Source organism: Mirounga angustirostris, unplaced genomic scaffold (genome assembly GCF_029215605.1).
Source record: "Mirounga angustirostris isolate CCGP_5_RB_7025 unplaced genomic scaffold, mMirAng1.0.hap1 SCAF_17, whole genome shotgun sequence".
Lineage (NCBI taxonomy): Eukaryota > Metazoa > Chordata > Mammalia > Carnivora > Phocidae > Mirounga > Mirounga angustirostris.
Window position 1 is genome coordinate 3,201,500 of NW_026991725.1, and position 27,373 is coordinate 3,228,872.

Sequence of the window (27,373 nt, forward strand, 5' to 3'; positions counted from 1 at the left end):
GGGTCCCTGCTCAGTGGGGAGTCTGCTTCTCCCTCTGCCCCTCCCCCTGCTCATGCTCTCTCTCTCAAATAAATAAATACAATCTTTAAAAAAATTAATAAAAACACCCCAGAAAAGCTCTGATAGGCATGAGATGGAGCCCACACTTCCTCCCTAACACCCCGTGGTGAGGTGCTCAGAGACCCATTGAGGCAGGATCCTCCGGTGGTGCTTAGTCCCCCTCTCCTCCTGGAGCCAGGCTGTGGCCAGAACACCTCTGGGGGCTGGAGGTCAGGGTCGAGGTGGGATGCCCTAGGCTAGGTCCAGGGCTCAGCGTTCCCTGACAGAGAGGAGGAAAGACAGAGATAGGAGGAAGTGTGACCTGCTCCAGGGGCAGAGAAGCAGAGGACTCCGTTGCCCAGGACAGTGAAGACACACCCCTCTGTGACCCACTGTGTCTGTTCCCCCATCCGGAGCCCCCAGACCAGAGAGGCAACTTCTGTGGCTGCAGGGGAATGAGAGGCCCACCCAAGTCCCTCTGGGCTGGGCTGGGCTGGGCTGGGCTGGGCTGGGGCCCAGGCAGCAGGCTGCTCGGCAGTTCTCAGGGGAGTGGGGAATTGAAAAGGAAAAGCATCTCGGAGGAGGGTGGGGGGAGGGAGGCTGTGCGGTATACTCTCTCTCTCTCTGACTTAGCCTAAGCCTCACCCGGGAGAGGAGCGTCTTCGCTCAGCTCCTCGAGCTGCTTTCTGTTACTTCCCCGCCCATCTCTGCTGTCAGCAGCACCAGCAAAGTTGGCCTCAAACTTGAACGGAGCTGAAGGCTCCAGCCTCCCGAAGCTCCGCGGGGGCATCGGGCCTGCCTCAGCCTCCGAACTCAGCTGGCCCGGAGAAGCCGACCCCGGCCAGCTCCCGGGTAGCCCTTGCTCCCCTGGGGGACGCTTCTGCCCCTGGCCTGTCGGCCCCCAGTCTGGGCAGAGGAATGGTGTGCTGAGCTCTCTCTGGAGCCGATCATCTCAGCCTGAAGCTGGAGCAACCCAAGGCCCAAGCCAGCATGGCCAACCCGTTGCAGCCTCAGTTTCCCTCAGCCCAGGAGCCAGGCACCGCCTTACCCCTGGACCTGCCGGAGATGGAGATGCTCCTCACGAAGGTGGAAGGCAAGGATGACAAGCCGCTGAAGCTGTCCAAGTCCCTCTCGAGGGCCCTGGACCTGGAGCAGAATGGCCACGGCCTGCCCTTCAAGGTGGTATCCGAGGGGCGCCAGGACGCCACGCTCCCCTGGTCGGCCTCTCGGGCCAGCTCTAGGCGGGCGTCCTCCATTGCCACTGCGTCCTCTGCCCAGGACCAAGAAGTCCCCAAAGATTACCTTATCCTTGCCATTGCCTCCTGCTTCTGCCCCGTGTGGCCCCTCAACCTCATCCCCCTCATCTTTTCCATCATGGTAAGTGCTGCTCTCTGTTCCAGGGCTCAGCAGGTGTGTTCCCTGGGCAGACGCCAGACCCTCTGCTCAGGGCGTGAGGAAGAGAGAGCTGGGGGCTGGGGGCTGGGGGCAGACTCCCTTTCTCACCGGGCCTACTGCCCCTGTTGGAGAGGGGGCCAGGGCCAGGAGAACTTCTGTTTGCTGTCTTCCCTCTTCTCTGCTCTTCGGTGTCACAGCTTGACTTTGCACACATCCCTGCTGGGGAGGGGACCCAGGGAGCCACCTGGAGCCAAACTCTACACTGCAGAAAGGCAGGCAAGTTGGGGGGCTTGCCTTTTGCAGGGGGGTGTCCTGAGGAGTCATCCTGAGCAGGGCTGTGTGTCAGTAGAGGTTTGTCCAGCGTGGGGGCTCAGGACCCCAAGTTCTTGGGAGGGGATCCAGCTGACCCCACCCCTCACCCCGGGCCCCCTGGGTATTCCGAAGGCCTTTGCCAACTCTGGTTTCCAAGAGCTGGTTGTGGCTTCCCTGCCATGCGCCGGGGGCCCTGGGGCCTGGCTCCCCTGAGGCTGCCCCTTTGGGGAGGTGAGGCTGTTTTTGCTGGGGCCCTCTGGACTTGGTGTCACACTGATTTCAGCATCTGTCTTTAGTCTGTTTTTAGGGTAGGGGAGGTCTGGGCCGTGGGTGAAAAATGTGTGTCAGAGGACATGGCTGGCCCTGCCAAGGAGGAGCATGTGGGCTAGTCTTTGCTTCTCACACACTTGTCCTGTAAGCTTCCTAGTAAACAGTCTTAGGTTGTCCCCAAACCAAGCCATTTGGATAGAACTACTTATAGAAGATCCACAGAAATGTCCGTAGATGTTGGCAAGTGACTTTCGAGGTCCAGGAAGAAGAGGGAGGGAGGGGAGGGTGAGAGGGAGAGACCGGGCAGGCAATGGCTTCCAGAAGGTAAAAAGAAAGTGGGAATAGTAAACCCCCAGCCCCAGGCTGGTCAGGGCTGGGGGACAGGGTGGGGAGATGCTGTCTGCTTCCCTCTGGAGTGACTCCCCTGCTGAGTCATCTATCACCGAGTCCTCAGGAGCTGTGGTCACTTCTGCTGCCCCCGGGCTGTCCTCTGAGAAAGCCCCTGTCTCCTCAAACACCTCCTTCCACTTCACGAAGGCCCAGTGTCCAGCCAGGGATGCCTTCCCTGACCCCCCATCAAATCTAGCTCCCCCTGCCAGGATATCAGGGGACCCCGGTGGCATTCCTGAGACTTGGCATGGGCACAAGAGGAAGGGCTGAGCAGGGGCCGGGGGTGGGGGGCGGGTCTTTGAGGAGTTTCCTGTGCTGCCTGCTGTACTTGGGGGTGGCTGGGGGCAGAACCAGCTCCCAGGGGTGCAGCTGGGAGTTCTGGGCAGGGCCAACCTCTTGGTTACAGGGAGAAGCCCCAGGAGGGGAGATAGGCTTCGGGGAGGGAAGCCACACAGGGGCCAGGAGAGAACAGTTGCTGGAATCCATCTCCTTGTGGGGGCAGCAGGGTGCAGGCTGGGTAGACGCTGCCTTTGTCAAAGGCGCCTGCATCCAAGACTGTGAGACCACTGAGCCCGCCCCCAGGGCATTTCTACAGCCTTCTCAGGTTCCTTAGTCAGTTCCGGAGGCCACTGGGTCAGGGGCAGGGAATCCAGTGCTAAGCCAGAGCCAGACCCCATCACCAATTCCCAGGAGCCTCCAGTCCAGTGGGGAGAAACTTGTAAACAGATCCTATAACCCATTGCAAGAAGTGCTCATGCTAGACAAAACCTCAGCGTATCGTGGGACCTTGGGCAAGTCACTGAAATCTCTCTTCTCAGTATTCCCATCTGCAAAATGGGTGTCACATAACACCTACATTAGAGAGCTGTGTGGGGGTGAAGTGAGATGAGCTGCACGAAGGGCTGAAGAGCAAGTGCTCTTACACCTTAGCAGTAATTGAGTGGGACCTGAGTGTCTCCCTGGCCGGGGGTGGGAAGCCATCATGAGTTTTTTGGGGTTTTCTTAGAGCTTTGACATATAATACACATATCATACAATTCACCTGTTCAAAGTGTACAATTCAAAGATTTTTAGTATCTTCACAGATCCATGCAACCATAACCATAGTCAGTTGTAGAACGTTTTCCTCATCTCCAGAAAAGCCCATCCTTTTTTTTTTTTTTTTTTTTTTAATCAACCCATCTCTCCCTTGATCCCTCTCAGACCTAACAAACCAGTAATCTTTCTGTCTCTATGGATTTGCCTCTTCTGGACAGTTCATACCGGTGGAATCATACAGCATGTGGTCCTTTGGGACCAGCAGCAAGCTTCACCTGGCATTTACATCACAGGGCCCGGAGCCAAAGAAAGGTGTGGTCAGGTTTCCATTTTGGTGGAGCAGGTAAGAGGAGGGGTGGAAGGAGCCTCTCTGAGCCTGGCAGTTGGGAGAAGGAACCTTTGCAGGAACACTAGGTGAGAGATGAAGAGGTCTGGACCAAGGCCCTGGCAAGGGGCAGATAGGGTTTCTGGAAACCTAAGAGTTGTTAACACAGAACATTTATTTATTTACTCAGTCAATCATTCACTTGACTGGCAAGTTGCTTGTTTGGAGGCAACTAAATGGTAGAGAATGATTAGGTCCCCCTTGAATGAATATGCCTCTTTTACCAATGAGGTGCCATGCTAGGCATTTGGGAGGATGGATGACATGGTCTGCTTGACATGGCCAAAGGATGCAAGGGTATGATGATGGAAGGAGGTGGGCAGGGACCCGCTCTAGGAATTTAAGTTTTATCCCAGTGGCCCTGAAGGAGCCCCTGAAAAAAAAATTTTTTTTAAGGATTTTATTTATTTATTTGACAGAGAGAGAGATAGCGAGAGCAGGAACACAAGCAGGGGGAGTGGGAGAGGGAGAAGCAGGCTTCCTGCCGAGCAGGGAGCCTGATGTGGGACTCGATCCCAGGACCCTGGGATCATGACCTGAGCCGAAGGCAGACGCTTAACGACTGAGCCACCCAGGCGCCCATCCCCTGAAAAATTTTAAGCAGAGGCATGATGTGGTCTGTTCAAATTTTAAAACCAACACCCAACTGCACTGTGGGAAATGAGCTGACCTGGCAGGACTGGGAGTAGGGAGACCCCATAGCAGGCTTTTGAGACAGTCCAGGTGGGCTGATGAAGGCATGGACCAAGCAGTGGCTTAGGAAGGAGGGCACCAATGAGAGAATTGTTGAAGAGAAAATAACAGCACTTTCTTCACACTCCTGATTATCCAACTCCAAGATAGAGCTGTCTCTAAGACAGCGCTGGGGACTGCGGCATTTAAGGGGTGGGCAGAAGGAAGTGGACAGGAAAGAGTTTTTTTTTTTAAAGATTTTACTTATTTATTTGACAGAGAGAGGCACAGCGAGAGAGGGAACACAAGCAGGGGGAGTGGGAGAGGGAGAAGCAGGCTTCCCGCTGAGCAGGGAGCCCGATGCGGGGCTCAATCCCAGGACCCTGGGATCATGACCTGAGCGGAAGGCAGACGCTTAACGACTGAGCCACCCAGGCACCCCAGGAAGGAGTTTTGAAAAGAATATTTCGGGGGGGGTGGGAGGCTAAATAGAAGAGAGGGGGAGACGCCCAGGGAAGAGCAAGTTTGAAAGGAGGAGGGATGGTCACATGCAGTGCAGAGGTCAGGTCCAATAAAGATGGGAGTGTCCACTGGCTGGGCCATTTACCGACCCTCGGTTACCCTGGTGATGGACAGGGTTAGGCAAAAAGGAGAGAGGTGACTGATGAGTTTCATGAAGAGATGGGATGCCGAAGAAGGACCCTGTCCCCGGGAGCCTGCAGGAAAGGCCATGAGGGCAGAAGCAGATAAAAATACTCAAAGGAAAAGGAGTTGGTTTATGCTGTATGGACTTCATGCCAGCAGGGATGTGGAGGGCAAGGCCATTTGCTGAGAAAGAAGGGCCTGGTGACAGGGGAGAGGAGAGGTGACAAGGAACAGAGAGGTCAATGGCCTGAGGGCTCTGCTGGGGCTGGAGACCATGGGTCTGAGTTGTTATCAGTCTGCGTGGTGGTGCATTTTTTCTGCAGCTATAGGTATGGAGTCACAGATGGGACATTGGGCCCACCTGAGGCTGAGGATGGCAGAGTTGCCATGAGGGCAGACCCAGTGGCACAGAATGATGCTGGTGAGGGGGACAGAGGTGGCACACTCAGGGATCAGGCTGGACTGGGAGGGAGTGAGGCTGGGAAGATTGTGATGACCTTGGAGGAGAGGGAGGGGTCGCAGGTTGAGGCTCAAAGACGTTGAAGGACAGATGCCATGTGAGAGAGGCGTGAGAGAGACACCAGGGGCTGAGATTTCAGCAGAGGGGCCGTGTGGGGTAGTGGCGAGGGAGAGTATAGCTGTGGAAATGAATTTCCAAAGAGAACCGCGAGAAGCCAGGAAGAAGGAGCCTGAGGAAGCCCCGTGTTAAGGGCTAATTGTTCTCATTTAACACATGAGGCAACAGAGACACCTGAGCAGTGCCTTGCCCATGGTCACACAACTGGTAAGAGGCATGTCAGCCGGATGCTGAATCTAGTGTTGTCTCCATGACCCCGCCCTGCATCTACCTCTGGGGACAAGGATGGTGTGTCCCTCCCAGGAAAGCCAAAACTTTGGGGCATTTGTTCAGGGAGGGAAGAATCCCCTTCCTTCCCTCTTTCTCTCCACTCTCCCCCCTCCCACCCGCTGTCCTTCCCCACCCCTATTGATTCCACCAGTGGGAGACTAATGGACCAGCAGCGTCCTTCCCACTGTGACTCAGACAGGGGCCTGCTGTGACAGGAGCTCAACCCGAGGGGCTGGGATCCCAGGTATCCAGACCCAGCCCTGCTCAGCACTGCCGCCTCCCTTGAGCCTCCCGAGGTGGCCAGGGCACCTGGCTTCATCCATTCTACTCCTGGGTCAGGCTGAGAAAAGGCCATGTTCCTCAATGCCAGCAAGGTCTCCTGTCCACAAGGGGAGCTGGACCCCAGGCCTTCAGCTGACGACAGTGCTTAAACCAGTATCAGATAGACCCGGGTGTGCTTCCCAGGCCATGAGACCATGTCCAAATCCCTCAACCGCCTTCTATAGCCTCAGTTCTCTCATCTATAAAATAGGTGTAATAAGACCGTCAACCCCATAAATCTGGCCGGAGGATTAACTGGGTTAATATGTGTGAAAACACCTAGCACAGAGCCTGCCACATAGAAAATGGAAGCGGTTACAGTTATCATTAATGCTAAATGAAACACTGTAATGTCAGAGGAAAGGGCAGATCCCCAGTGGACAAGCAATTCTGACTTTAGCCAATTTGGGGGAGACTGGAGTGTCAGTCCTCATGACACTATTGCGGGGGGAGGGGCAGCCCTGTCTGTGGTTTTGGTGGAAGCCTCCGAGCAGCCCCTTCTCTGTCTTTCCTCCTACCCCATGCAGGAGTGTGAAAGAGGTCCAGAGTGGCTCAACACCTCCTTTCTCAGGCATTCGGGATGACCTGGTTATTTAACTGACCTGCTGCAGGCTCCCTTTCATGCATTTATGCATTCACCCTGCGGGAGCACTGAGCCCCAACCAGCACTGATGATTTGCTGGCACCCAGACATGCGGCTGAGAATATTGACATACTTCTGAATGGGTTGGCAAACAGTTGCTGTCTCCAGGTCCTAAGCATCCCCAACTACTCCCACTCCCACCCACCACATGGCAGCTGCCCTGACTCCTTCCCCAGGACCACGCCCCCCCATACCTCCCCACTCTCCAGCAACTGAAGTTAACCCTGTAATCAGGGCATTCCAGAAAGAATTGCATTGTTGTAGAGAGAGGGACGTGAAGGGGGCATGGGGAGGCACATCCCTTGGCTTTGACCTGCCCGGATTTGCTTGATCTCTGTGGAAGGACAAATAGCTGATCATCAAGCAGCTGATCACATCTTTTCAGTTCTCCACAGATCTGCTAGGGCTTGACCAGAGCCTCATGGGCGGAGGAAACTCTTTCCTGATAAGTTCTGTTACCACCCTCCCCTGGCTGGTTTCATCCCCTGGCAGCTCTCCCCAGCACCTTCCTTACCCCATCCACTTCCCTCCCCACCCCCTACCAGCTCTCAGACTCTTTTCAGTGCCTTTCTTCACTGACCTATTAACCCGAATTCATTTTCTCCCTTACCATTCCCACAACCATTGCAATCACAAATGATCTATTAATTCACAGTCATTACAACCATCACTGCAGTTATCATTGTGTCTTCAACTTGAGCCATTTTGTATAAGGGGAAGAGGATGCCACTAAGTGGGGTTTGAAATGCAGCTGGTAATTTACTCATAAAAAGTAATGAAGGGTCTTCTTCCATCCCTGAGGTCCAGGGATGGGTTTTTCACTTGGAAACTAATGGGGGGACTTCAGAAACGAGTGCCAGCTGGTGGCAAGCAACTTCTATCTATAAAAGTAGGGCTCTACTCTTCAAGGCAGCTATTGACTCCATTTTACAGATCAGAAAACTAAGACTTAAAGAAGAGTTGTGAGGTTTACATTGGACGGCGTATGACAGGTAAAGTGTATGATCCAACAAAGCAGGTGCAGTCAGGTCTGCCCTGCTCATTCGGTCTTTTCCAGTGCATCTCCCTCAACGCTGTCTCTCAGGCTCAAAGGAACATGCATGACTGGGTTGCATAGGCTGATGGCTCTGTGGATAAAGAAGAGGGGTTGGTTGGGTTTAGATGACTGAAAAGTTCATCTCTCCCTCTCTTGCTTCCCCTCCCCACCTCTGATACCCAAGCAACAACACGTGCACCTCTCTCCACGGTCCTGAACCAATGTCCTGCCCAATGCACAGTGATTTCTCTGGCAAGTGAGGAGCAGGACTTATCTCCAGCCCTGTGGCCCTCCCCATGGCCCTCCCCATGGCATGTAAGCATGCCATGCTTACAGCTGAGAATGAGTCTCTTGGTAATGATTCAAGGTAGCCCCAGAATTTCTAACGCCGAACTTCCTGGAAATTCCTGAAGCTTTTCTGTATGTTGCCTCCGCTTCCTCCCAAGAGGAAGGTGTTGCTTTGGTGTCGAAGTCCTTTGTTCAGTGACCTGGGCTGGCCATGCAGAGAGCCGGAGGTGGCATGGGTTAGTGGGTGGGGCCAAAACCCAGATAACAGATATCTTTCCTGTGGGACCCATTGCCTTTATTTCATTCATGAATCTTCTATTAACTTGGAGCATTCCACTGGCTAAGTTCAGCAGTTAGAAAACAGACTCTCCCCTCATTCTTTTTCTCTTCTTTCAATCTTTACTTCCTCAAATACTTACTGAACGCCTCTTAGGGCCAGTCCCTAGGTTACATAAGAGGGACCCCAAGCTTGAGGTTGTGCGGTCCCTGTCTTCAAGTCTAGGGCAAGAGACTGACACAGAACTAATGACACAAAGTGGGAAGGGAGGAAAAGAGCATGGTTTAAGATGCTACGGGAGCCCCAAGGAGGGGCTGATTAATTGCTTGTGGGCACCAAGGGAAGTTTTACTGGAGGCGACTCTTGAAGGGTGAGAAGAGCTACGGAGGTAGCAACACGGTAATGAGGAAAGGCATTCCAGCAGAGACAGCAGTCCACGAAAAAGCACCGAGTCATAAAAATGTGTCTCTTTTGGGGCATGTGGCTGGCTCCGTTGGTCGAGGATGCGACCTTAATCTTAATCTCAGGGTCATGAGTTCAAGCTCCATGTTGGGCATGGAGCCTACTTAAATTTTTTTTTAAAAAAATTGAAAAAAGAAACAGAAAAAATTAATTTAAAAAATGTATCCATTTTATGGGGTGTCATATGACCAGGCTTGGGTTAAAGAGCTGACCTTGGCTGTTGAGAAGAGGTCGGCTGGGGGCAAGGCTGGAGCAAAGAGACTAGTGAGGAGGAGGCTGGTGTAGTGTCTAGATGAGATCTCTCGTGGGAGTGGGCTAGGGCAGTGGAGTTGGCTGGAAAGGTACGGACAGATCTGAGGGACCTTAGAAAGGTCAGGAACTCATACCTGATTGTATTTGAGGATGAGGAGAGACAGAGAAGAAGCCTCTCACCTGGGGTCATGCAGCTGGGACAGCTGTGGAGGGTGGGGACAGGCCCCCAGGAGGTCTGTCTCCAAGACCTGTGCTCCCCTCCGGGCTGCCCAGCTACACCTGCCCCCGGTCGAGTCCTTGCCAGGTCCAGGTGTGCCTGTGAGTCTCAGGATGGGCTGTTGCCTGAGCCCCTGCCCATGCCCCTCCTCAAGCCAGACCCACCTTCTCTTTAATCTCTCACTGGATGACACTCGTCCACTGTCATTGGGCACCCTGAGGTCCAGAGGCATGGACACTCACAACTTTCTGCCCAGACCTACCTGCAGACCTGTTGAGGTGTGAGACCACCTGTACCCACATTTGTCCAGTCTCCAAGGACGGTAGCTCTCTCCTCTGCTGCCTGTAGTTCATCCCTGTGCTCAAGTTCAGATCTCTCTCTCTGCTGCCCTGGGACATTGGGGCACCAATCACTTCTTGGTCTTTTCAGCTTCTTCCTCTGACTGAATCTTTTTCTTTCCTGTTTTGATGAAATCCTCTATTTGTCTCACCCAGTTCTAGCACCACCCCCCAACCATGCCTACCAGACAAAATCCAGATTCCATTTTGTGATAGCGCCCTTCCTGACCTGGCCTTTCTTCCCTTCTCCAGTTGCTTCTCTCACACCTACATGATGCTCTGTGCTCCAGCCTCTCATTTATAAAATGGCCTAAGAACACTCCCTAACTCATAGGAGTGTTAGGATGCTCTAATGCTCTGCTGGATGGCAAGGTTTAACACGGTTCCTGGTCCAAGGTAGATGTTTAAATAAGGTTAGGGATTATTATTAATATTATGCTGGTGGAGGTGGAGGAGTCTTGGTAGGCTTCCCAGAGGGGGTGGCATTGGAGGCAGTCCTCGAAGGATGGAGAGGATGTCATAGATGGTTGAGGGGGAGCGGGAAGGCGGGCAGGAGAGTTGCACTGGCAGGTGTTCAGACCCTAGAAGAGTTCAGACTGGCTGGGCCCAGAGGTTGTGGAAGAGAAAAGGATAAAATCTGGAAGGGCAAAGCTAACCTGGGTTCAGACTTTGTTCTGGGGACAGTGGGGGGCCGTGGAATATGCTGGGCAGGATCACTGGCTAAGCCACCATCATCTCCTTAAACTCGAGCATCAGCTCCCGACTCTCCACCTCCTCTCTGATCCTGCCCCACAACCGCATGCCAGGGGCCTAGCACAGGGCCCGGCATCAATCTCTGTGGAGGGGAATGGTGGTGTGGGCAGTGGCCTGGAGAGGAAGAGCATAGAGCTGGAGGCTGGATCTTCAGGAGGCCATTGTGCTGGCTTGAGTGAGAAGTGGCATGGACCCAGGGCAGGTGCAAGGCAGCCAGGGAGGACTGCAATGGAATTGACCAGGAGAGGAAACTTATTGGTTGGGCGGCATGGGACAGGCATTGTGACCGAATGGGAGGACTCCAGGCTGTGACCAGTAATGGGGCAAGTGGGCGAGGAGCACAAGGCCAGGAGCAGATCTGAGGCAAAGCAAATCTGGTGGGATCAAACACTGGCAGGAGGTGGCTCTGTCCTGGGAGGAGCTTGAATAGGGAGCCATGGGGTGGGGTAGGGGGTTGGTTAGGTTTCTGCGAGGAGAAAAGGACAGGACCTGGGGGAGGGTGGTGCCCTCATGAAGAGAACAGAGAGGCAAAAGTATCTTCCCTGAACTTCAGCTTCTTTAAAAGTGGACAGCACTGCCAACCGCAAAGGATTGTGAGATCCCTCAAAGAGATCATTCAGGTACCGTCCTTAGCAAGCTGTCCGGCACAAAGTAAGAGTTCAATAAATCATCACCACCGCCACCACCACCATCATCAAGGGACTCAGCTGCATTTCCATGCTGAACTCAGGAGCCCCCAATAATTGGAAAATAAGATAACCAAATAAGTGGCCTTAGACCTTGAAAGCAGTCACACCTTTAGGGGACTCCTGCCTGTAGCTGTTCTAGAAGTCCAGGAAGCATCAGAGAGTTCCATAGCTGAAGGAGTCTGGAGGTCACAGGCCAGCCCCGGCCAGCAGGTTGACTCCTGAACCATCCCGGGCAGGGGTGTGGCACCTCCATGGACATGCTTGGGACACACCTCCTATTGAGCCACTCCAGGGCCTCCCAAGATCCTTTCTGGTCATCCCCACACTCACCCACCTGCTTTCACCAAATTAAATAAGGCTGAGAAAACCCGAGCTCACTGAGAGAGAGTAAAGTATCAAATGGGCCCCTGTGAAGCCCGGCGAGGCTCCCCACACACCCCAGCCTCTCTAGTTCAAGCCCAAGATGCCTGCCTTTCTGATGTGATTTGGGAAGTCGGCTTGTTTGAATAGGGATGTGGTTCCTGGGTGGGAAATGAGAGAAGGTAGGATCAATTATACTTTTTTCCTGTTGTGGAAGAGGGGTCACAGAGGAAAAGAGGCAGGCACTTCAGGCCACGGAAAAAGCCAAGGGGCCATTTTAGTGTGGTCATAGCAGTGAGCCTTGGGCAGGGGTCCAGGGAGGCCTGGCTCATCTGCTCCTGCCAGCTCAGCATGGCCTGGCCCCGGCCCATCCTCCCGCACACCTGCCTCATCACCGTCCTGAGAGGAAATGCCCTGCATTGCTCGGTTCTGCTTCCAGCGAGGGGCAGGCTCGGTTGGGGGTTCCCACAAGGGGCGTGGGAATCCAGGCCAGTTCTGCAGGAGAAGCCTGCTTCCCGTCCCCAAGGTGGGTGCTGCAATGTGGGCTGTGGTGGGGGCTGGGTGGGTTCGGGAGGCATAGGCAAGGGGCCCCCCACAGGTCTGCTGGGAGCAGCCTTCCCGAGGTCTCTGCCACTGTCTCTCTGCAGTCCCGAAGTAGCGTGCAACAAGGGGACCTGGACGGGGCCCGGAGGCTGGGCCACCTGGCCCGCCTGCTCAGCATCACCTTCATCATCATGGGGATCATCATCATCATTGTGGCCGTGACCGTCAATTTCACAGGTGAGGCCCAGCCACATGGAGCTGAGGGAGCCAGCTTGCTTGGGGTGAAGACCACGGAAGGGTGCCGCCCAGCTCCTTGGGGAGGGGGCGGTGGGAATGGGGTAAGAGCCTGTGGGGGACACGGGCTGATCCTCTCTGAGAAGCGACCCCATCCCCGGCAGGGCCCAGCCGAGTGGGACTGGCTTCTGCCTTGCCTTATGCCCGGATCATTAGGAAAGGGTGTGGGAAGAGCCGGGGGCCTGGGAAGCCGAGGTGGCCAGCTCCAGTCTCCGCTCTGAGAGCCTTGCGGCCTGGGCCAGTGTTGTGTCTGGCTGAGTTTTGTGAGCGTCACCGAAGATCATGGTTGTGATGCCACTTGGTGAATGGTGGGCCTGCCCTGCAAGCATTCCTGTTGGGACGGCCAGCACAGACCAGACATAACCAACGCACGTGGTGGAAGTCTGGCAGTAACTCTTGTGAGCCCCAGAGCTGGCCAAGGGAAGTGAACCCCGCAGGGGCACCATTTTCAAGGGTGACTCTCAGCTGCTCAACGGCCGGCGCAGCTCCGCGTGTCTGGGCTCTGCGGGGCGGTTTGTCCATTTCCCTCCCTGCACGTACCCGCCTTGCAAGCCCCCCCCAAGCCTCTCTGCCTCTTGCACTGGTCAGTCTAAGCTTTTCCCCTAGACTTCGCTACTCCAGCGGCTGCTGACACCGGGAATGTGTCAGAAATGCAGAGTCTCAGGCCCGGGCCCAGAGCCACTGAATCAGAATCTGCATTTGAATACGATTCCAGGCCCGGGCCTTAAAGGAGGCACTGAGCTATAGAACACGGGGGTTCAACCTGGGGCAGAAAGCCTGGGATTCAGCGGTGGGGTCATGGGCAACCTTGGCCACTTTGGAGAGGGAAGACGAGCTCAGGTGTGTAATCAGCCCGCCCGGCTTCAAAATCCATGGCCCCCACTGTGCAAGTGTCGGAAATGAAGTGCGTTCCGTGCTCTCTGTGGGGCAGGGGCCTGCACGGGCATTAGCTCGGGAGCACCCTCTATGTGCCTCAGTCCCCTCGGCCCCCCGCCGCTTGTCACGCTCACCATTACTTTGTCGACGGCAAATGACCACTACTGAACTCAAATTGGCAAAGGGAATTGTTTAAAAAATTCAGGCCTCGATGGTTCTCTGTTTGGGGGTCGCGTGGCGCTGTGAACCCATGCCTTGCCGCAGGTGGGGGCTCATTTCCACCGAGAGACCCAATCAGACGACCCTGGTGCCGTTTCGTGCCTGGAAACAAAACCCCAAATCCTCCAAACAAGCTCTGTTCTGCCGTGACTGTTCTCTTTACAGTGCAGAAGAAATAAAACAGACCAGGGCGCTGCGCAGGCGGAGGCTGGCCCCCCGGAGGCCTCCACTCTCACGCTGCCCCCCCCTCCCGCAGGAGGACAGGATGGTGACATCCCTGCGCTCCCAAAGCACGAACTTGGAGGGAAGCCCCCAGGTCTCCCCACTGTCAGCCCACCTCAGATGTGAAAAGTGCGAAGAATGAAGGATGGGGTTTAATCTCCTGGATGCTGCCCGGTATTTGGCCTCCGTGCGCTGGCTGGTTTTTCATCCCCACCGTTTCCTGGGATCCACCACACAGCACATACTGCCTATTTGAGGAGGAACCAGCCCCGCGGATGAGACGGAGACGAGAGGGACCGGACGGTGGCAGGAGAGAAGCAACACTCCCTGCGTGTCTGAGGCCCGGGAGCCAAGACGTGGGACTTTCTCTTTTGTATTTTTCTTGGGTGGGGTGGGGTGTAAAAAAGACTATTTGCATGCCTTGTGCCACGTGCTTGCTGCGATCGCAGCTCAGGGGCCCAGCTGCCGCCCGGCGTCCGCCCTGGGATCCCCTTGGGCACCCAAGATGAACAGCTGGAGAGAGGTGACAGCCACACGCATGACAGGTGGAGGCACCAAGAGGTATGTTGGTGAAGACACGACCCACAGACTTCTCCAGCTTTTCAGTCTCAGGAGCCTCTCTGCTGAGAACTCTGGTCCCAGCGTGTCTCCCAGGATGACCCAGCCTACCTCTCGCTCCCTCCCCTCCCTGTGCTGTCGCCTGGGGCCTGACCCCAGCCCTGCTCAGCCGGCCAGGATCAGCCTGGACCTAAGCTCGCCTCCAGGCATGGCCTCCCTGATGGTCTAGGCTGCACACTTGGGGCCCCATGCGGAGTGGCTCAGGTGGGGCTTGGACTCCGGCTCCCAGCCTAGCAGCACCTGATGCTCTGTGCCTTACTTACCCTGTGCCCCTGGCCATCCACACACCGCAAAAGCTTTCCCTGCAGGGGGTTTTGGGACCACCTCTCGGGGGAGGACTTCCATGAGCTCCCAGGCTGCAAGCAGGGGGTTGGGCCAGAGGGTTTTTCTGAAGGTTTATTGTTGATTTGGTCTAGAGAGTTCTAAGACGGAGGGAAGAGCGTGGCTGAAGGGGCCAGTCTTTGGGGGAGTGGGAGGCCCTGGGCTTGGGAATACACTCACATGCCCGGAGGCAGGGGGCGACACTATGGCCTCTGTCTCAGGACCTAATGGGACACCTGAAAAGACTGAGCAGGCTCCTTTGACCTCCTGCCTGGTTTCTGGCCCTGGGATTCTCCCCAGACTTCCGCTGGCGCAGGCTCTGCCCACAGGGGCCTCTCTTTTGCTCACCTACCTCGCTGGCTTCAGCTCCCAGACCCTCAGACAGGAAAGCTCCAGGCTTTCCCGCCCTGGGAGGCCCTGCCCAGCAGCCAGGGTTACTGCCCTTGCTGGGAGGGCATGTTCCCAGCCGCAGCCAGACTAGCCCCAGGCTGGCAAAGACTGTTTCCCCGGACACCCATTCAGGGCCCCTGCCTGTCTCCCCGACGCTCCTCAGAGACTCCTGGGAGGGACTCTGTTAGCACAGAGGCTCTGTCTACCAGGAGGCGTCCCAGGTGCAGCTCTGAGCCTTCTAGGAGGGCCTTCGTGGCAGGCGAGGGGTGTAGGGCCCAGGGGCCCTGGGTGGGTCCCTCTGGGGCCTGCGTTCCTGCGTCAGTTCCCCACCTGGGGAGCAGACTCCAGCCTCTCCGGACCCTAAAGGAGGGGCTGGCTTTGCTTTACAAGACCTTTGAGGCCACAATAGAGATGCTTCTGTTGGGGGAGGGAGGGAGGGAGCCCAGAGGATTTGTGTCACTTGTGAAGGCAGCTCAGGCCAGGAGGTGAGTCATGAGGTCTATGGAACTGGTGGCTCATGAGCTGGTGGTCTCCTGGCAGCCCTGGGGGCCCCAGCCTCAGCACCCCAGGGAGAAGAGAGAAAGTAACCAGCTGGTTTAGGCATGGTCTTGTAGGGAAAACGATGGCCAGGGTGGGGCTCTATCTGTGGACTCTGTGCGCACTGTGACCGGCATACACACCCCAACCTGCCCCGGGGCCCCCACAGTCATGCCCGCATTTCACACCCGCACTGACACACGCTCGTTCGCACTCAAAGCCCAGAACAGTAGAGAAAGAGGGAAGCTGCGACACCCATCGATGTAAGTGAGGACAACTTGGGAAACTTCTAGTTGTACCAAGGGCGGAGCTCAGAGGCGCTGAGGGTTGTGGAAGGAGCCTGATCCCCCTGGCAGGAGGAGCACAAGCCTGAGGACCAGGAACCCTGCAGAGATCTGACTGGGAGGGAGGGTCCCTGACTCCCCTGCTGCCTCCACCCACAGGCAGCCTGGCACCCCAAGGCCTCACCCCCTGCTCCCAGCTCCATCATGGGTCCCGCCGCTGGCTGCCTAAACCCAGTAGTCCTCCAGCTTGGGGTGCTGACAGAGCCTCTCTCGTGTCCAGGGGAAGCACCGAGAACTACTCCCCCATCCCACCCCACATCCCACCCCACCCCCGCCCCACCCCGCCACCACCCAGCACCACACTCTCCAGTTGGCTCCTCTGTATTGCTTGGCATGGAAAGAAATAAAGCTGAAAGTGCACGTGCACCATGGGTCTGTGTCTTTGTGCTGCTGGGGTCCAGGGGTCCCCAACAACAGGGGGCAGGGGGGAATGCACTCAGCCTGTTGGTTCCAGGGTTGGGGCTGGGAGCTGGGCAGTGGGAAGCCTGGGCACGCTCGAGGTGTTCCCCTGGGCAAGTTTGTCCTCCCCGGGGCCTCAGTTTCTCCAGTGAGGAATGCCGGACCCACCTTCCCTCTGGGGTCCTTTCTGCATCTGGCCAAAGACCTAGGGCACGGAAAGAAGAGAGCAGGAACACGACATCTGCCACAGCCTGGCACATACTGGGCATTTCACACACACGGGTGTGAGCTCCCGGGTCAGATTGGTCAATGGAGGCTCAGAGATGTTCAGGGATTTGTCCCAGGTCACACCGCGCCTGGCACACGGGAGGTACTGAATAAATGTTGGTGAACGGACCCTATCTCTGGGGCTGACCCAGAAGTTGGCTTCTTGCCCCCATGCTTTGCTACGCAGAAAGGAAAGCCTTGTGGAAGGAAGGCAAATTGCCAGGGCGGGGCGGGGTTGGGGATCCACTTCCCAGGCTGCAGGAGGCCAGGCCAAGCAGGGAGGTGAGTGTGGGCAGAGTGACCCCCCTCTTCTTCTTTTCCTCCCCCTCCCCCTCTGGGGTTTCTTTTATAAGGGCACTAATCCCAGAACCCTCTTGACCTAGGCACCTCCCAAAGGCTCCACCTCCTAATACCATCAGCTCGAGGGGGAGGATTTCAACACGGGAACTAGGGAGTGACACAGCTCAGACCCAGGGCAGTGTGAGGTGCTTCAGGGGGTACTTACTGGGAGAGCCAAGAAGGGAGAAGCAGCCTTTGCCTGGGAGTGGGAGGGAGGTCCCCCGAAGGACCCTGGGCTGGGCTGTCCTCTGTCCTTCCACGAACTTATACTAAGTGTGGGGCGCTCTGATCGGATGGGGGGGCCACCAAATGTGGGGATGGGGGCTGGCGGTGCGGGTGCTGAAAGGATTCACCCAAGGCAGGACACAGGAGATGGAAGTTTACGGAATACACCATGAGGGGGTAGCGGGCATGACAGCGAGGGAGAGACTCTGGGATGAGGTGGTGGTGAGGGGGCCACAGTTACAGGGCGGAGTGAGGGAGCATGGGAACATGTGGAATTTTCTCCTTTTTGGTAATCTTAGGAACTGCGCCTGGTTGTACTTGGTCAGTTAGGGCCTATGGCCATTTCCAGGTGGGTCGCTTCCTGAGCCTGTTTGCACTCAGCCCGGTGGTCACTGCAGGCCTTCTACCTCACTCAGCTTCCAGGCCTTGTACTGGACCCTGAGGACACCAAGATGAAAAGGACAGGCTTTCTGGACCATAGGACCTTTACCTAAAGGGAAAGTTCTGGAAAGAAGGAGAGAGTTCGTTGCTGGGGTCAGGGTAAGAGAGGGTGCCCTGGGTGGATGAGGACAGCAGGAAGGGGAACCTGGGACAGAGGTCAGGGGAGCCAAGGGCAGGAAGGTGGCCTCAGCTGATCTTTCCGAAGATATTTAAAGCACCGCCCGGCGATCCAAATGAAGATGAAATGCCACCATTGTAATGCTACTAATTTAGTAAGACTCAGGTGAATGGACACCTCCTATGCATGGGCTCTGCCAGTCACAATCGTGTCCCCTTAGTGCCTGGAGTAGAGACCTGAAAGCATCGTTCGTCAGACACAACCCAATTCTAGAAACTCTGAAGGGGAAGGGGGTACACATGTCTTACAATCAGCGAGGGAAAAGTTAGAGCTTCCGCAATGTAGAAGGCCTCACATGACAGATGGCTGTACCCTGGGACCAGGGGTCTGGCCTCGCTGAACCTCAACTCCCCATCTGTAAACGGGGTGATAATCTGCTCTGCACACCCACAGGGCTCTTGGAGGCCTGATGGCCCTCCTTGGTGAAACGTGAGGGCTCGATCCATGTGGGGAGCACAGCCTGGCCCCAGCCTGGAGAGCGTCCCGGAGTCTGGGTGGTTCTGGGCACCCCGAGCTGACCCTTGAGTTCCCGCTGTCCTCCATCCCCAGGCTTACCTGCCTCCTCCCCACTCCCTGACACAAGAGAGGAGAGGACCCCATGTACCCTGGAAAGCTCTCTGGCTCAGGCCCCAAATCTTTCCCTCACTGTCTGTGTCATTGTGGTCCCCAGCCTCTTTCTGGACCTGTCTCCTCAAGTAAAGGAGTGAGACAAGCTGGTCTAGAGCAGGCTTCTCAATCCGGCTGCACAACGGAATCACCTGCAGGCTTTGGGAAATGCTGATGCCTGGTTGCCACCCTTAGAGAATCTGGTTCAAATGGCCTGGGGTGTGGCTGGAGCATCTAGATTTTTAAAAGCTTTCCAGCGGTCATCCCAATGGTCTTTTGATGTTGGGAGCCACTGGGATAGACTCTAGTCTTGCTACTTAGAGTGTGGTTGCTGGACCAATCGTTTGGGCATCGGCAGGAGCGGGCAAAAAGGCAGAAACTCGGGCCACACCTGACCTTGAACAAGAACATCTACCTTTAACAAGATCCCCAGGTGGTTCATTTGCACGTTAAGGTTGGGGAACCTCTGGTCTGGGTGCCTGAAGGGGAGCTGGCTAGTCTGACCTCAGGTGTACTTTCTCCAGTGGGTCTTTTATCTCCCTTCCAAAAATAGCAGTCATTTTCCTTTCTTTCTTACTACAAGGATCTATTGTAACAAACTGAGAAAATCTAGGCAAGACTGAGAAACAAAGAGAAGGACAAAGAGAGAAACCCTACATAAGTTTGGCAATTCACCACAGCAGAGGTCTGCACCCCTCTTCCCAGAGTGTTTGCCAGTGCGGCTGTGTCCCTTTGTGGAGGAGGCAGCCTGTGTGTAGGGGGCATGGGTGTGTGTGTGTGTGTGTGTGTGTGTGAGTCAGAGGGTCATCATGGTGGTTGTGGCTCTAAGGCACCATTCCCAAGGAAGCACGAAACTTCCCCAGCCTCTTGGCCCTCCCCACTGTGGACCTGCTAGAACCTGCTAGAACCTGCTAGAACCTGCTAGAACCTGCTAGCGACCGGAGAAAGTCAAACAGGTGTCTTCAAGCTAGAGCTTGGATGAAAACTTCTACTCGCAACCAGAAACAACTCTCTGGCTCTCCTGGGTCTCTACCCGCCAGACTCTGGGCCCTAGAGGAAGAATGGGGGATGTCTCTTGCACCCTCATCCTGCGACAGGAATTCCTACTCCCAGGGCTGGGTCCGTACACAGGGTTCCTTTGTGCTGAGGGACACGGGCCCCTCCAGGCAGAGGAGGTATGGAAATTGTAAAAAAAAGGTCCCCTTCCTGGGTATATCTGCAGCCCAGCTCCTGGCCTGGAGCCCTGAGGACAGCTGGGTTTCAGCCACAGATTTCAGAGATCCGGGCATGGAGGCCTGCCCACACCGCCCCGCTGCGGGAGGGCTATGGAGGGTCCCTCCCTGGAGCCCCGGGGCAGAGCCGGTCAGCTGGAAGCTGGGCCTTGCCGGGACTTCTGCCTCCTGCATTATTGATCCGCTGCCTGGCCGTGGACATGAATAATTCATCTGGGGAAGGAAGCACTGAGGACTGCAAATTGGAGGCAGCCAGGCTCCTCCCACCTCGAGCAGCTCAGGGTTTACTCCTCTTTGCTTAATGGGCTTCCTGGGAGGCCCTGCTGAATCTCAAGTTTCTTCTCCTGCCCACGGGTGGGCCCAGGAAAGGCCCTGCAGGTTTGGGGTGGCTCTGAATCCGGCCTAACTGGTACAGAGCTGCTTGCAGCCCCAGGTGACCCATCCTGCCCATGCTTCCTGCTGCTCACCCCGGACGCTAGCGTCACTGGGCCTGAGTTCCCATGCTGAGCCCTTTCACTTCTCTGATGAGCTGGATCCTTATGCCTGATGGTCCTAACGTCATCCTGACCTGCAGTGCCTGCTCCGTAAACAGGAGCCCTTTATTGATGTTGATGCCATTTATGATAAATGGTGGCTCTTTCATTGCTGTCCGGGTCTTGGCGAAAGGCCGAGGGCAGCAGCTGGGAAGGGGTGAGTGCTGGATGATGGAAAAGTCTGCTTGGAGCAGGGTGCAGTCTGAGCCTCAGGGGTGGGGGGTTGGCCGCGGAGGGCAGGAGGTGTGTGTGTGTGTGGGGGGATCATTACAAGAATTATTCAAGATTCCTCCAGGGATTTTTCCCTCTCTGACCAAACTTTTCCAAACAACAGTCTCAGGGCCCCCAAAGCTGCCTGGGAAGGGCAGGGGGACTGCAGGGTTTGCAGTCCACCAGCTCATCCCTGACACTGTGGGTCTTGGGCTCAGTTCTGGTTCCTGTTTCTATTGAACACATGTTTATGAAGGGTAACGTACAGCGTATAATCTCAGACCAACCTCTGGTGTGCAAGAAACGTCATTTCTCCTTTGCCCCCATGTGTCCTAGTGGTCTGGTCAGATGTCTTTCCCCTTTCCCTGGGGATTACAGCAGGCTGAGGTGTTGGGGACTGGGGTGGCAACAGTCTGGTCCCTGCAGATGGCTGCCGAGTCAACCCTTCCCTCCTTAGTCTCTGATCTCACTCCTCTGCTCCTCCGCCCTCTCCCATGTCCACGGATGGTTCCATTGTCTCCTCACTGAATCCACTAAGACATGTCTTTGGTCGAGGCTCTCCAAACACCAGTGTATACAAGATAGGGTTCTTTTTTCTCATTTAACAAGAAGTCCAGAGGTAGGCAGCCCAGGGAGGTACAGTGCCCTATGGGGTCATCATCCAGGCACCTGCAGTCTTCTTGCTTGACTATCCCAGCCTGGAGCTTTTGCCCTTATGCATTCCAGCATCCCACCTTCTGCGTGGCCACAGGATGGCTGCCGTGGCTCTGGCTGTTCCTGCTAGCGAGAAGCAGGAAGCGGGGAGGGCCAAAAGGGCCAGTGAAGGCTGGGTGGGCTCCATTTGGGGAGCTTTCCTGCAAGTGCCATCTAGTGACTTCTGCTTTACATTCCTTGACCACAGCTGTGTCACATGGCCACCCCTAGCTGCAAGGGAGGCTAGAAACACAGTCTTCTAACTGGCTATGCTGCTGCCCGAAGGAAAATCAAGGTTCTGTAAGGAAGGAAGTGAGAATGGACACTGGGCAGCGACCAGGGTTTCCCACCACCTTTGCTCTGTGGGATCCAGATGGCTCTGCCCCAGGTGCTGCTTGCCCACACCCACTGTGTGTTCATCTTCTCTGGGGCCCTGTTCTCCTTCCACCTGCTCAACCAGAGGAAGATGCTCAGAGCCCCTCTGTTCTTGCATTTTATGAACCCACTTGATAGCTGCGCTGTGTGCCCCTCACCACCACCACGGGAGCTCAGCCTGCGGGAAATGGCAAATAGGACCCCTCCCCGCCTTTCTCACTTCCCTTCTGACCAGAGATTCTTGGGGTAGGAGCCCTGCTCTGGCTCGTCTGACATTTATTCTTCCAAATCTATTTCTTAAGCCCCTAGTGCTTTCAAAAGACCAGGCTTTTGAAACTCACAAGCCAAGAACTGGCTCCTTTTGCTTCCTGCTTCTTCCTGGATTTTTCTTAGGAAATGCTGATTCGAAGAAATACAAGAACAGGGGAAAATGTGGTTAATATGTCCAAGTAATACTCTGCCACAAATACACTGAGCTGAAGGCTTTTCCTAGTTATGTGAGCGGCCCTACAGGAGGAGAGCGGGTGTGGTCTCTGCTCATAAAGAAGGCAGAGACAGAGTCCGGGCTGTGTGAAGATGGGGATAAGCAGAGGGAACCCCAGCAGCGTTGAGGAGGGGTCAGAGGGCTCCCTGTGGAGCTGAGCTCTGGGCTGAGCTGAGTGCTGGCGTGGGAAGAAGAGAGGGTGAGGAAGGGCGACCTAGGGAACAGCCTGAGCAAAGACCCAGAGGTCTGGAGGGGCATGGTCTGTGCCACAGAGAACATCATGCTGTTGGACAGCCTGGGAGGGGTGACAGCAGACAGGTGGGGAGGACCCGACCCATCACTGGAGGCTGGGAGTGGCTGCCTGTGTCCAGGACTCCATCCTTGAAGACATTTGCTGTTTCTTGCCTCTGTCTTAAGTGGAGCCTGTCCCTAACTACAACGTCTTTCTAGTGGGGCCTGACTTCTCACTGAGCTATCTGCCTTCAAGTGGCCAGATCAGAAGCAGATGCTTCCTTTTTTTTTGCTCAACTGAGCAAAATTTTTTTGCTCAAAAATTTTTTTTTGCTCATCTTCCCGAGGGCGCTAAGACAAAGAGCTAAGATGAGCAACATGAAAACCAGCATTGTTATTATTATTACTACTATATGTGCAGCTAGTTGGCAGTTAGTAATTGCTGAAAAGTACAAGTTGCTTCTTTCTTGCTTTGAAACAGTATTTGCAACATACGGTCAGACTTGATAATTTTCCTTTCCTTATCACTCAAGGTGAATCATAAATAAAACATATTGAGAAATCCTCTAAGTTGGGGATTGGCAAACTTTTTCTGTAAGGGGCCAGAGAGTAGTCCTAAAGGAGCCATAGATACTACATAGAAATGAATGAGTATGGCCGGGTTCCAATAAAACTTTATTTACAAAAACATGCAGTGGGGGCGCCTGGGTGGCTCAGTTGGTTAAGCGACTGACTGCCTTCAGCTCAGGTCATGATCCTGGAGTCCGGGATCGAGTCCCACATCGGGCTCCCTGCTCAGCAGGGAGTCTGCTTCTCCCTCTGACCCTCCTCCCTCTCATGCTCTCTGTCTCTCATTCTCTCTCTCTCAAATAAATAAATAGGGGCGCCTGGGTGGCTCAGATGGTTAAGCGTCTGCCTTCGGCTCAGGTCATGATCCCAGGGTCCTGGGATCGAGTCCCACATCGGGCTCCCTGCTCCTTGGGAGCCTGCTTCTCCCTCTGCCTCTCTCTCTGTCTCTCTCTGTCTCTCATGAATAAATAAATAAAATCTTTAAAATAAATAAATAAATAAAATCTTTAAAAAAAAAAACATGCAGTGGACTAGAATTGCCCCATGGGCCATAGTCTGCCCACCCTTGCTCTAAACCCACTCAATATATTAGTTTCTGTGGCAGAGACTAGCTTTTTTTGGCAGGGGCCAAGGACTAGGTGGGAAAGTGCTGGGTTCATCATACAGCAATGTCAGGAAGGCCAGTTACCGCACCTGCTCCTGCCTGGTAGGTGATTAATCCCTAATGATAGGTAAATCAGTAACAGTGGAGGGGTGGATTGACTGCTCACCCTATGATGATAAAACCCATCGTAAACACAGTTAAAGAAGAAGGAAGGAGAAGTCAGGTGATCAGTATCTACACTGGAAGTAAACGTGGACTCTAATTCCAGAAGGTGTTACGGCAAACTCCCATGTGCCGGGCCACGCGGTGGGAACTAGAGGTGAGGGGGAGGAAGGAAATGCAGCCTCCATGCTTCAAGGCGCTCCTGGGGCCTCTGGAGCCGCAGGGGGAGCCAACCATCTGCTGGAGACTCAGTGACCACCCAGGAGGGAGACAATGAGGCAGGCAGGGTGACACGCCTTGATCCCACGGCTGGGAGAGGGGTCTACAGACCAAGGTTCTATCATCAAGTAGATGAGGAAAACACCGAATTAAATAAGGCAAAGAACAGGCACTTGCCTGGAAGACTTCTCAGAGCCTTGAAGACGCTGACCTGCAACATGAATCTCCGAGAGGCTAGAGATGCGGTATTTCCTAAAATTAATGCACTGCCAAGCCCTTTCTTTGAGGAGCATTTTCTTGAAAACCTACTTTAGATTCGCAGAGCCGAACATTTCCCTGTGTTATTAGAGACTCTTTGTGAACATCCTTTTTAGTGGCTGTATAATATGTATAAGCCATCATTTATTTCTTTGCTTATCTTTTCTCCCATTGCTGGGCATGGCTCAGCAAGGTTGCATGGCTCCCAGCACCCACAGGCCGCCAGGACTGGCAGCCAGAAGCCTCTTCCTCCCATCGTATTTGCCTGGAGGGGCAAAGTGGGTGGCGGAAGTCAGGAGCTGGGCAGGTGGGTGGCTGGGGGTCGATCAGCCCACATTCTTGTCTCCGTTTCCTCCCATGTCTCCAAAGTTTCTCTGCTTGTTTTCCCCGGATGGAGAATTTTCTTCTATGGATGTCTTAATTTGCTTTGAATTCTAGGTTCCTCAAGGACATTTTAACAGGGATACCCTTGTGCACAGTGGCTGTCAGAGGCTGACGTTTCTGGGTGAGAGGAGACCTGGTTTTCCTGGGGACCCCCCCCCACAGGAACACAGTGAGCAGGAGGAGCGTGCATGGCCCAAGGACCAGCATCCCAGAGGCCTCTCAGGCACCACGAATGTGGTCAGCAACCCTCCTCCACAAGAACTTTGTGCTCCCCAGCCCCGGTAACCTTCATTCTTTAACATTTTTTTAAACATAAAAACGATACAAGTTATACACCCCAAAGTGAAATCGGCAGGCACTCCCGGAGAGGGGAGAGAGGCAGCCTCCCAGTTTTTAATCCATAGCCTTTGTATCCTCAGACTCTCACAACAAGCACTTATTTCCATATTACTCGCACAATTTATAATTTAATTTTTTTAAAAAATAGGAATGTAGGAGGGAGGAAACAGTCTTCCCCATAATCCATTAGCTGAGGCAATCAATGTGAATACCTGAGCATTTTTCTTCCAGGCTTCCAGAAAGGAATTTGTTTTCGATACACAGTAAGTTACCTGATGGTAAAAGGGCTCAGCTAAGGGCCCTTGGCGCGGGAGCTGGCCCCTGCAGGATTAAGTAGCAGCCCCCTTCCATTTCCTGCAAAATGGCCTCCTCACCCAGCCTCACCTGACTGAAAGGATCCACAAAATAGCACCATGCGGGTGGGATGCGGTGGCTGTTTTCCGAGGGGCTGGAAGCCCAGAGAAGCTCTCTCTCTCCTTGGACTGACTGGGCTGATCTCCAGAAAACCTCCCTCCCTTGGCCTGGGCATCGCCTCCAGGGACCTCTCCAGGCTTTACTTCTTCCGACCTTTGCTTCAGATTCAATTCTTGCTCTTGGCCCCCGACCTAGAACTGGATGCTTCTGTCTGGCTCTCGTCTCAAATCTTCTCTCAGCCCCCGCCCCAGTTTCCCTTTGCTGGAGCCCTGCCCTCCCATTGCCCCAGCTGCAGGCAGATACCTCCAGTACCTCCTTCCCCTACTGAGGTCAGAGGCCCTTTTCTATTTGCCAAGCTTTCTGAGGGCCTGTGGCCATAGCAAGATGTCCACATAAGGGACAACTTGGATGCTGGAAAGTCCATGTCATGGGATTCAACCTGGATTGGCCCTTGTGGTTTCTTTATGCCCCTCAAACCACCTCATAGCTCTCTCCAAACCCATCCATCTGTGGGGACTTTGGGAAGCTGAGGGAAGTCCCAGGCCAGGCTCCCTCTAGGGTCTCAGGACATCCCCCGGAGACGGAGACACGCGGTTCCAGGGCGGGCCAGCTCACCCTCCCAGAGGAACCACGCGCGATGAACTCATGTTTTGATCACGACCCGTGGGAGCTGCTCTTCTGTTGGTTAAACAGGCAGGAGGTAAACAGGCGCCGAGGAGACCAACTTGGGCTCCCTGTGCAGAGGGTTTCATTATAATGACGACAGCCTCAAAGGTGGGCGGGGGGAGAGGGAAAAACCCCTTACCACCCCCCCCCCCCAGCTGGGTGTGTATGGGCTGCCTTGTGCTCCCTCTGGGTGACTTCTTGGGAGTGTGCAGTTGTTTCTTCCTTCCTTAATTTCATTCTGATTACAAAATTAATACAACTTCATTGTGACAGACTTGGAAAATGCAGAAAGTGTAATGAACAAGACAGAAATGTCCTGAAATTGCATACTCTAGTCACTCTTTCTCACATTCAGCAGGCTTATTGTCAGTACTGCACTTACCATCCTCTGAATTCATCTTACTGATTTATTTGTTTTGCTTGTTTACTGTCGATTTCTCCCCCACCACAATCTTAAATCTTTTTTTTAATTTCAATTTTAATTTTTTAAAAAGATTTCATTTATTTATTTTAGAGAGAGAAGGAGAGAGAGCACAGAGGGAGACGGAGAGGGAGAGGCAGACTCCCCAATGAGCAGGGAGCCCGATGTGGGGCTCGATCCCAGGACCCTGGGATCATGACCTGAGCTGAAGGCAGATGCCCAACTGACTGAGCCACCCAGGCACCTCTTTTCTCCTTCTTTTTCTCCTTCTCCTTCTCCTTCTCCTTCTCCTTCTTCTTCTTCTTCTTCTTTCTCCTTCTTCTTTCTCCTTCGTCTCCTTCTCCTCCTACTCCTCCTCCTCCTCCTCCTTCTTCTTCTTCTTCTTCTTTCTTCCTTTCTTCAAAGCATTTGCTGCCAGGTTTTTGTTTGGTTGGCTGTGTGTATGCAGTGTATATAAGTTGAGTTGCACAGAAGCCCAAAAATCTGTCTTCAGTCTCTCTTGTACCCAGTTAATGCCCAGGGCCCAGGAAAAGGCTGGGCACAGAGGAGGTGCTTTATTGCATATCCGACAAATGAATGAATGCAGGGCAATGTATAGGTTTTCACTCAGTTGTGATCACCCACAGGAGATGGTAGTAGGCAAGAGAGGGTAGAAGTTCACCAATTGTAATAGTTCACTTCAAATGAAATCTGTCAATTGCACTTGCTAATTAAAAATAAATTTCCCTACCTCTCTGGATCTTTGCTCTTTCGAAACCAAAAAGTATCTCAGAGCAGGTTTTGAGATGACTGTTGCACCTGCTGTCTCCCACCAGCAACAGTTCACAAGTGTGATCCAACACAACAGCTCCTGACAATTTGTAGTTTAAAATCCAGCATAAGTCTTTCTGTTCCCCAAATCCAGGCTCTTTCCCAGCTGCCTCCTCTGAGGCTCTCAGTCTTCTTTCTGATCACTTACAGCCATCAGCTCTTATGAAACCAGAATACGAGAACTTCACAAGCCAAAGCATCATTTTAATGAGAGGCCTTAGAGTTTTCAACTCTGGATTGCTGCTCATGTTTCTGGGGTTTCTGGGGAATCTGTTCTTAAAGGTTTCCTCCAGCCCACTTCTGGCCCCAGTGGCAGCTCT

The 27,373-nt window shown here is 54.3% G+C and overlaps 1 protein-coding gene and 1 long non-coding RNA gene across 4 annotated transcripts; one reads left to right on the plus strand and one right to left on the minus strand.

The window, feature by feature from the left end:
* Nucleotides 1-589: 589 nt before the first annotated feature.
* Nucleotides 590-16,357, plus strand: TRARG1 (trafficking regulator of GLUT4 (SLC2A4) 1). 3 transcript variants are annotated; one of them, XM_045889559.3, is made up of 3 exons: nt 614-1,416; nt 12,277-12,409; nt 13,818-16,357. In XM_045889559.3, the coding sequence occupies exons 1-3, from the start codon at nt 1,030-1,032 to the stop codon at nt 13,907-13,909; spliced, it is 612 nt and encodes a 203-aa protein (XP_045745515.1). In that variant the 5' UTR covers nt 614-1,029; the 3' UTR covers nt 13,910-16,357. The 3 variants fall into 3 exon arrangements, with proteins under 3 accessions (XP_064439348.1, XP_045745515.1, XP_045745516.1); XM_045889560.3 differs by having other exon boundaries at nt 615-1,416; nt 13,727-16,357; XM_064583278.1 differs by lacking the exons at nt 12,277-12,409; nt 13,818-16,357 and adding an exon at nt 3,663-8,823 and having other exon boundaries at nt 590-1,416.
* LOC135363019 (uncharacterized) lies at nt 8,013-25,429 on the minus strand. Its single transcript, XR_010408696.1, has 2 exons — nt 25,127-25,429; nt 8,013-8,084 (listed from the first exon to the last, which is right to left on the minus strand). It is a non-coding gene; the product is annotated as an uncharacterized LOC135363019 (long non-coding RNA).
* Nucleotides 25,430-27,373: the final 1,944 nt, after the last annotated feature.

Coding starts and splice junctions, on each gene's coding strand:
- TRARG1 (XM_045889559.3), top strand. CDS start 1,030: ATGGCCAACCCGTTGCAGCCTCAGTTTCCCTCAGCCCAGGAGCCAGGC. Junction 1,417..12,276: donor CCCTCATCTTTTCCATCATG/GTAAGTGCTGCT, acceptor GTCTCTCTGCAG/TCCCGAAGTAGCGTGCAACA. Junction 12,410..13,817: donor CGTGACCGTCAATTTCACAG/GTGAGGCCCAGC, acceptor CCCCTCCCGCAG/GAGGACAGGATGGTGACATC.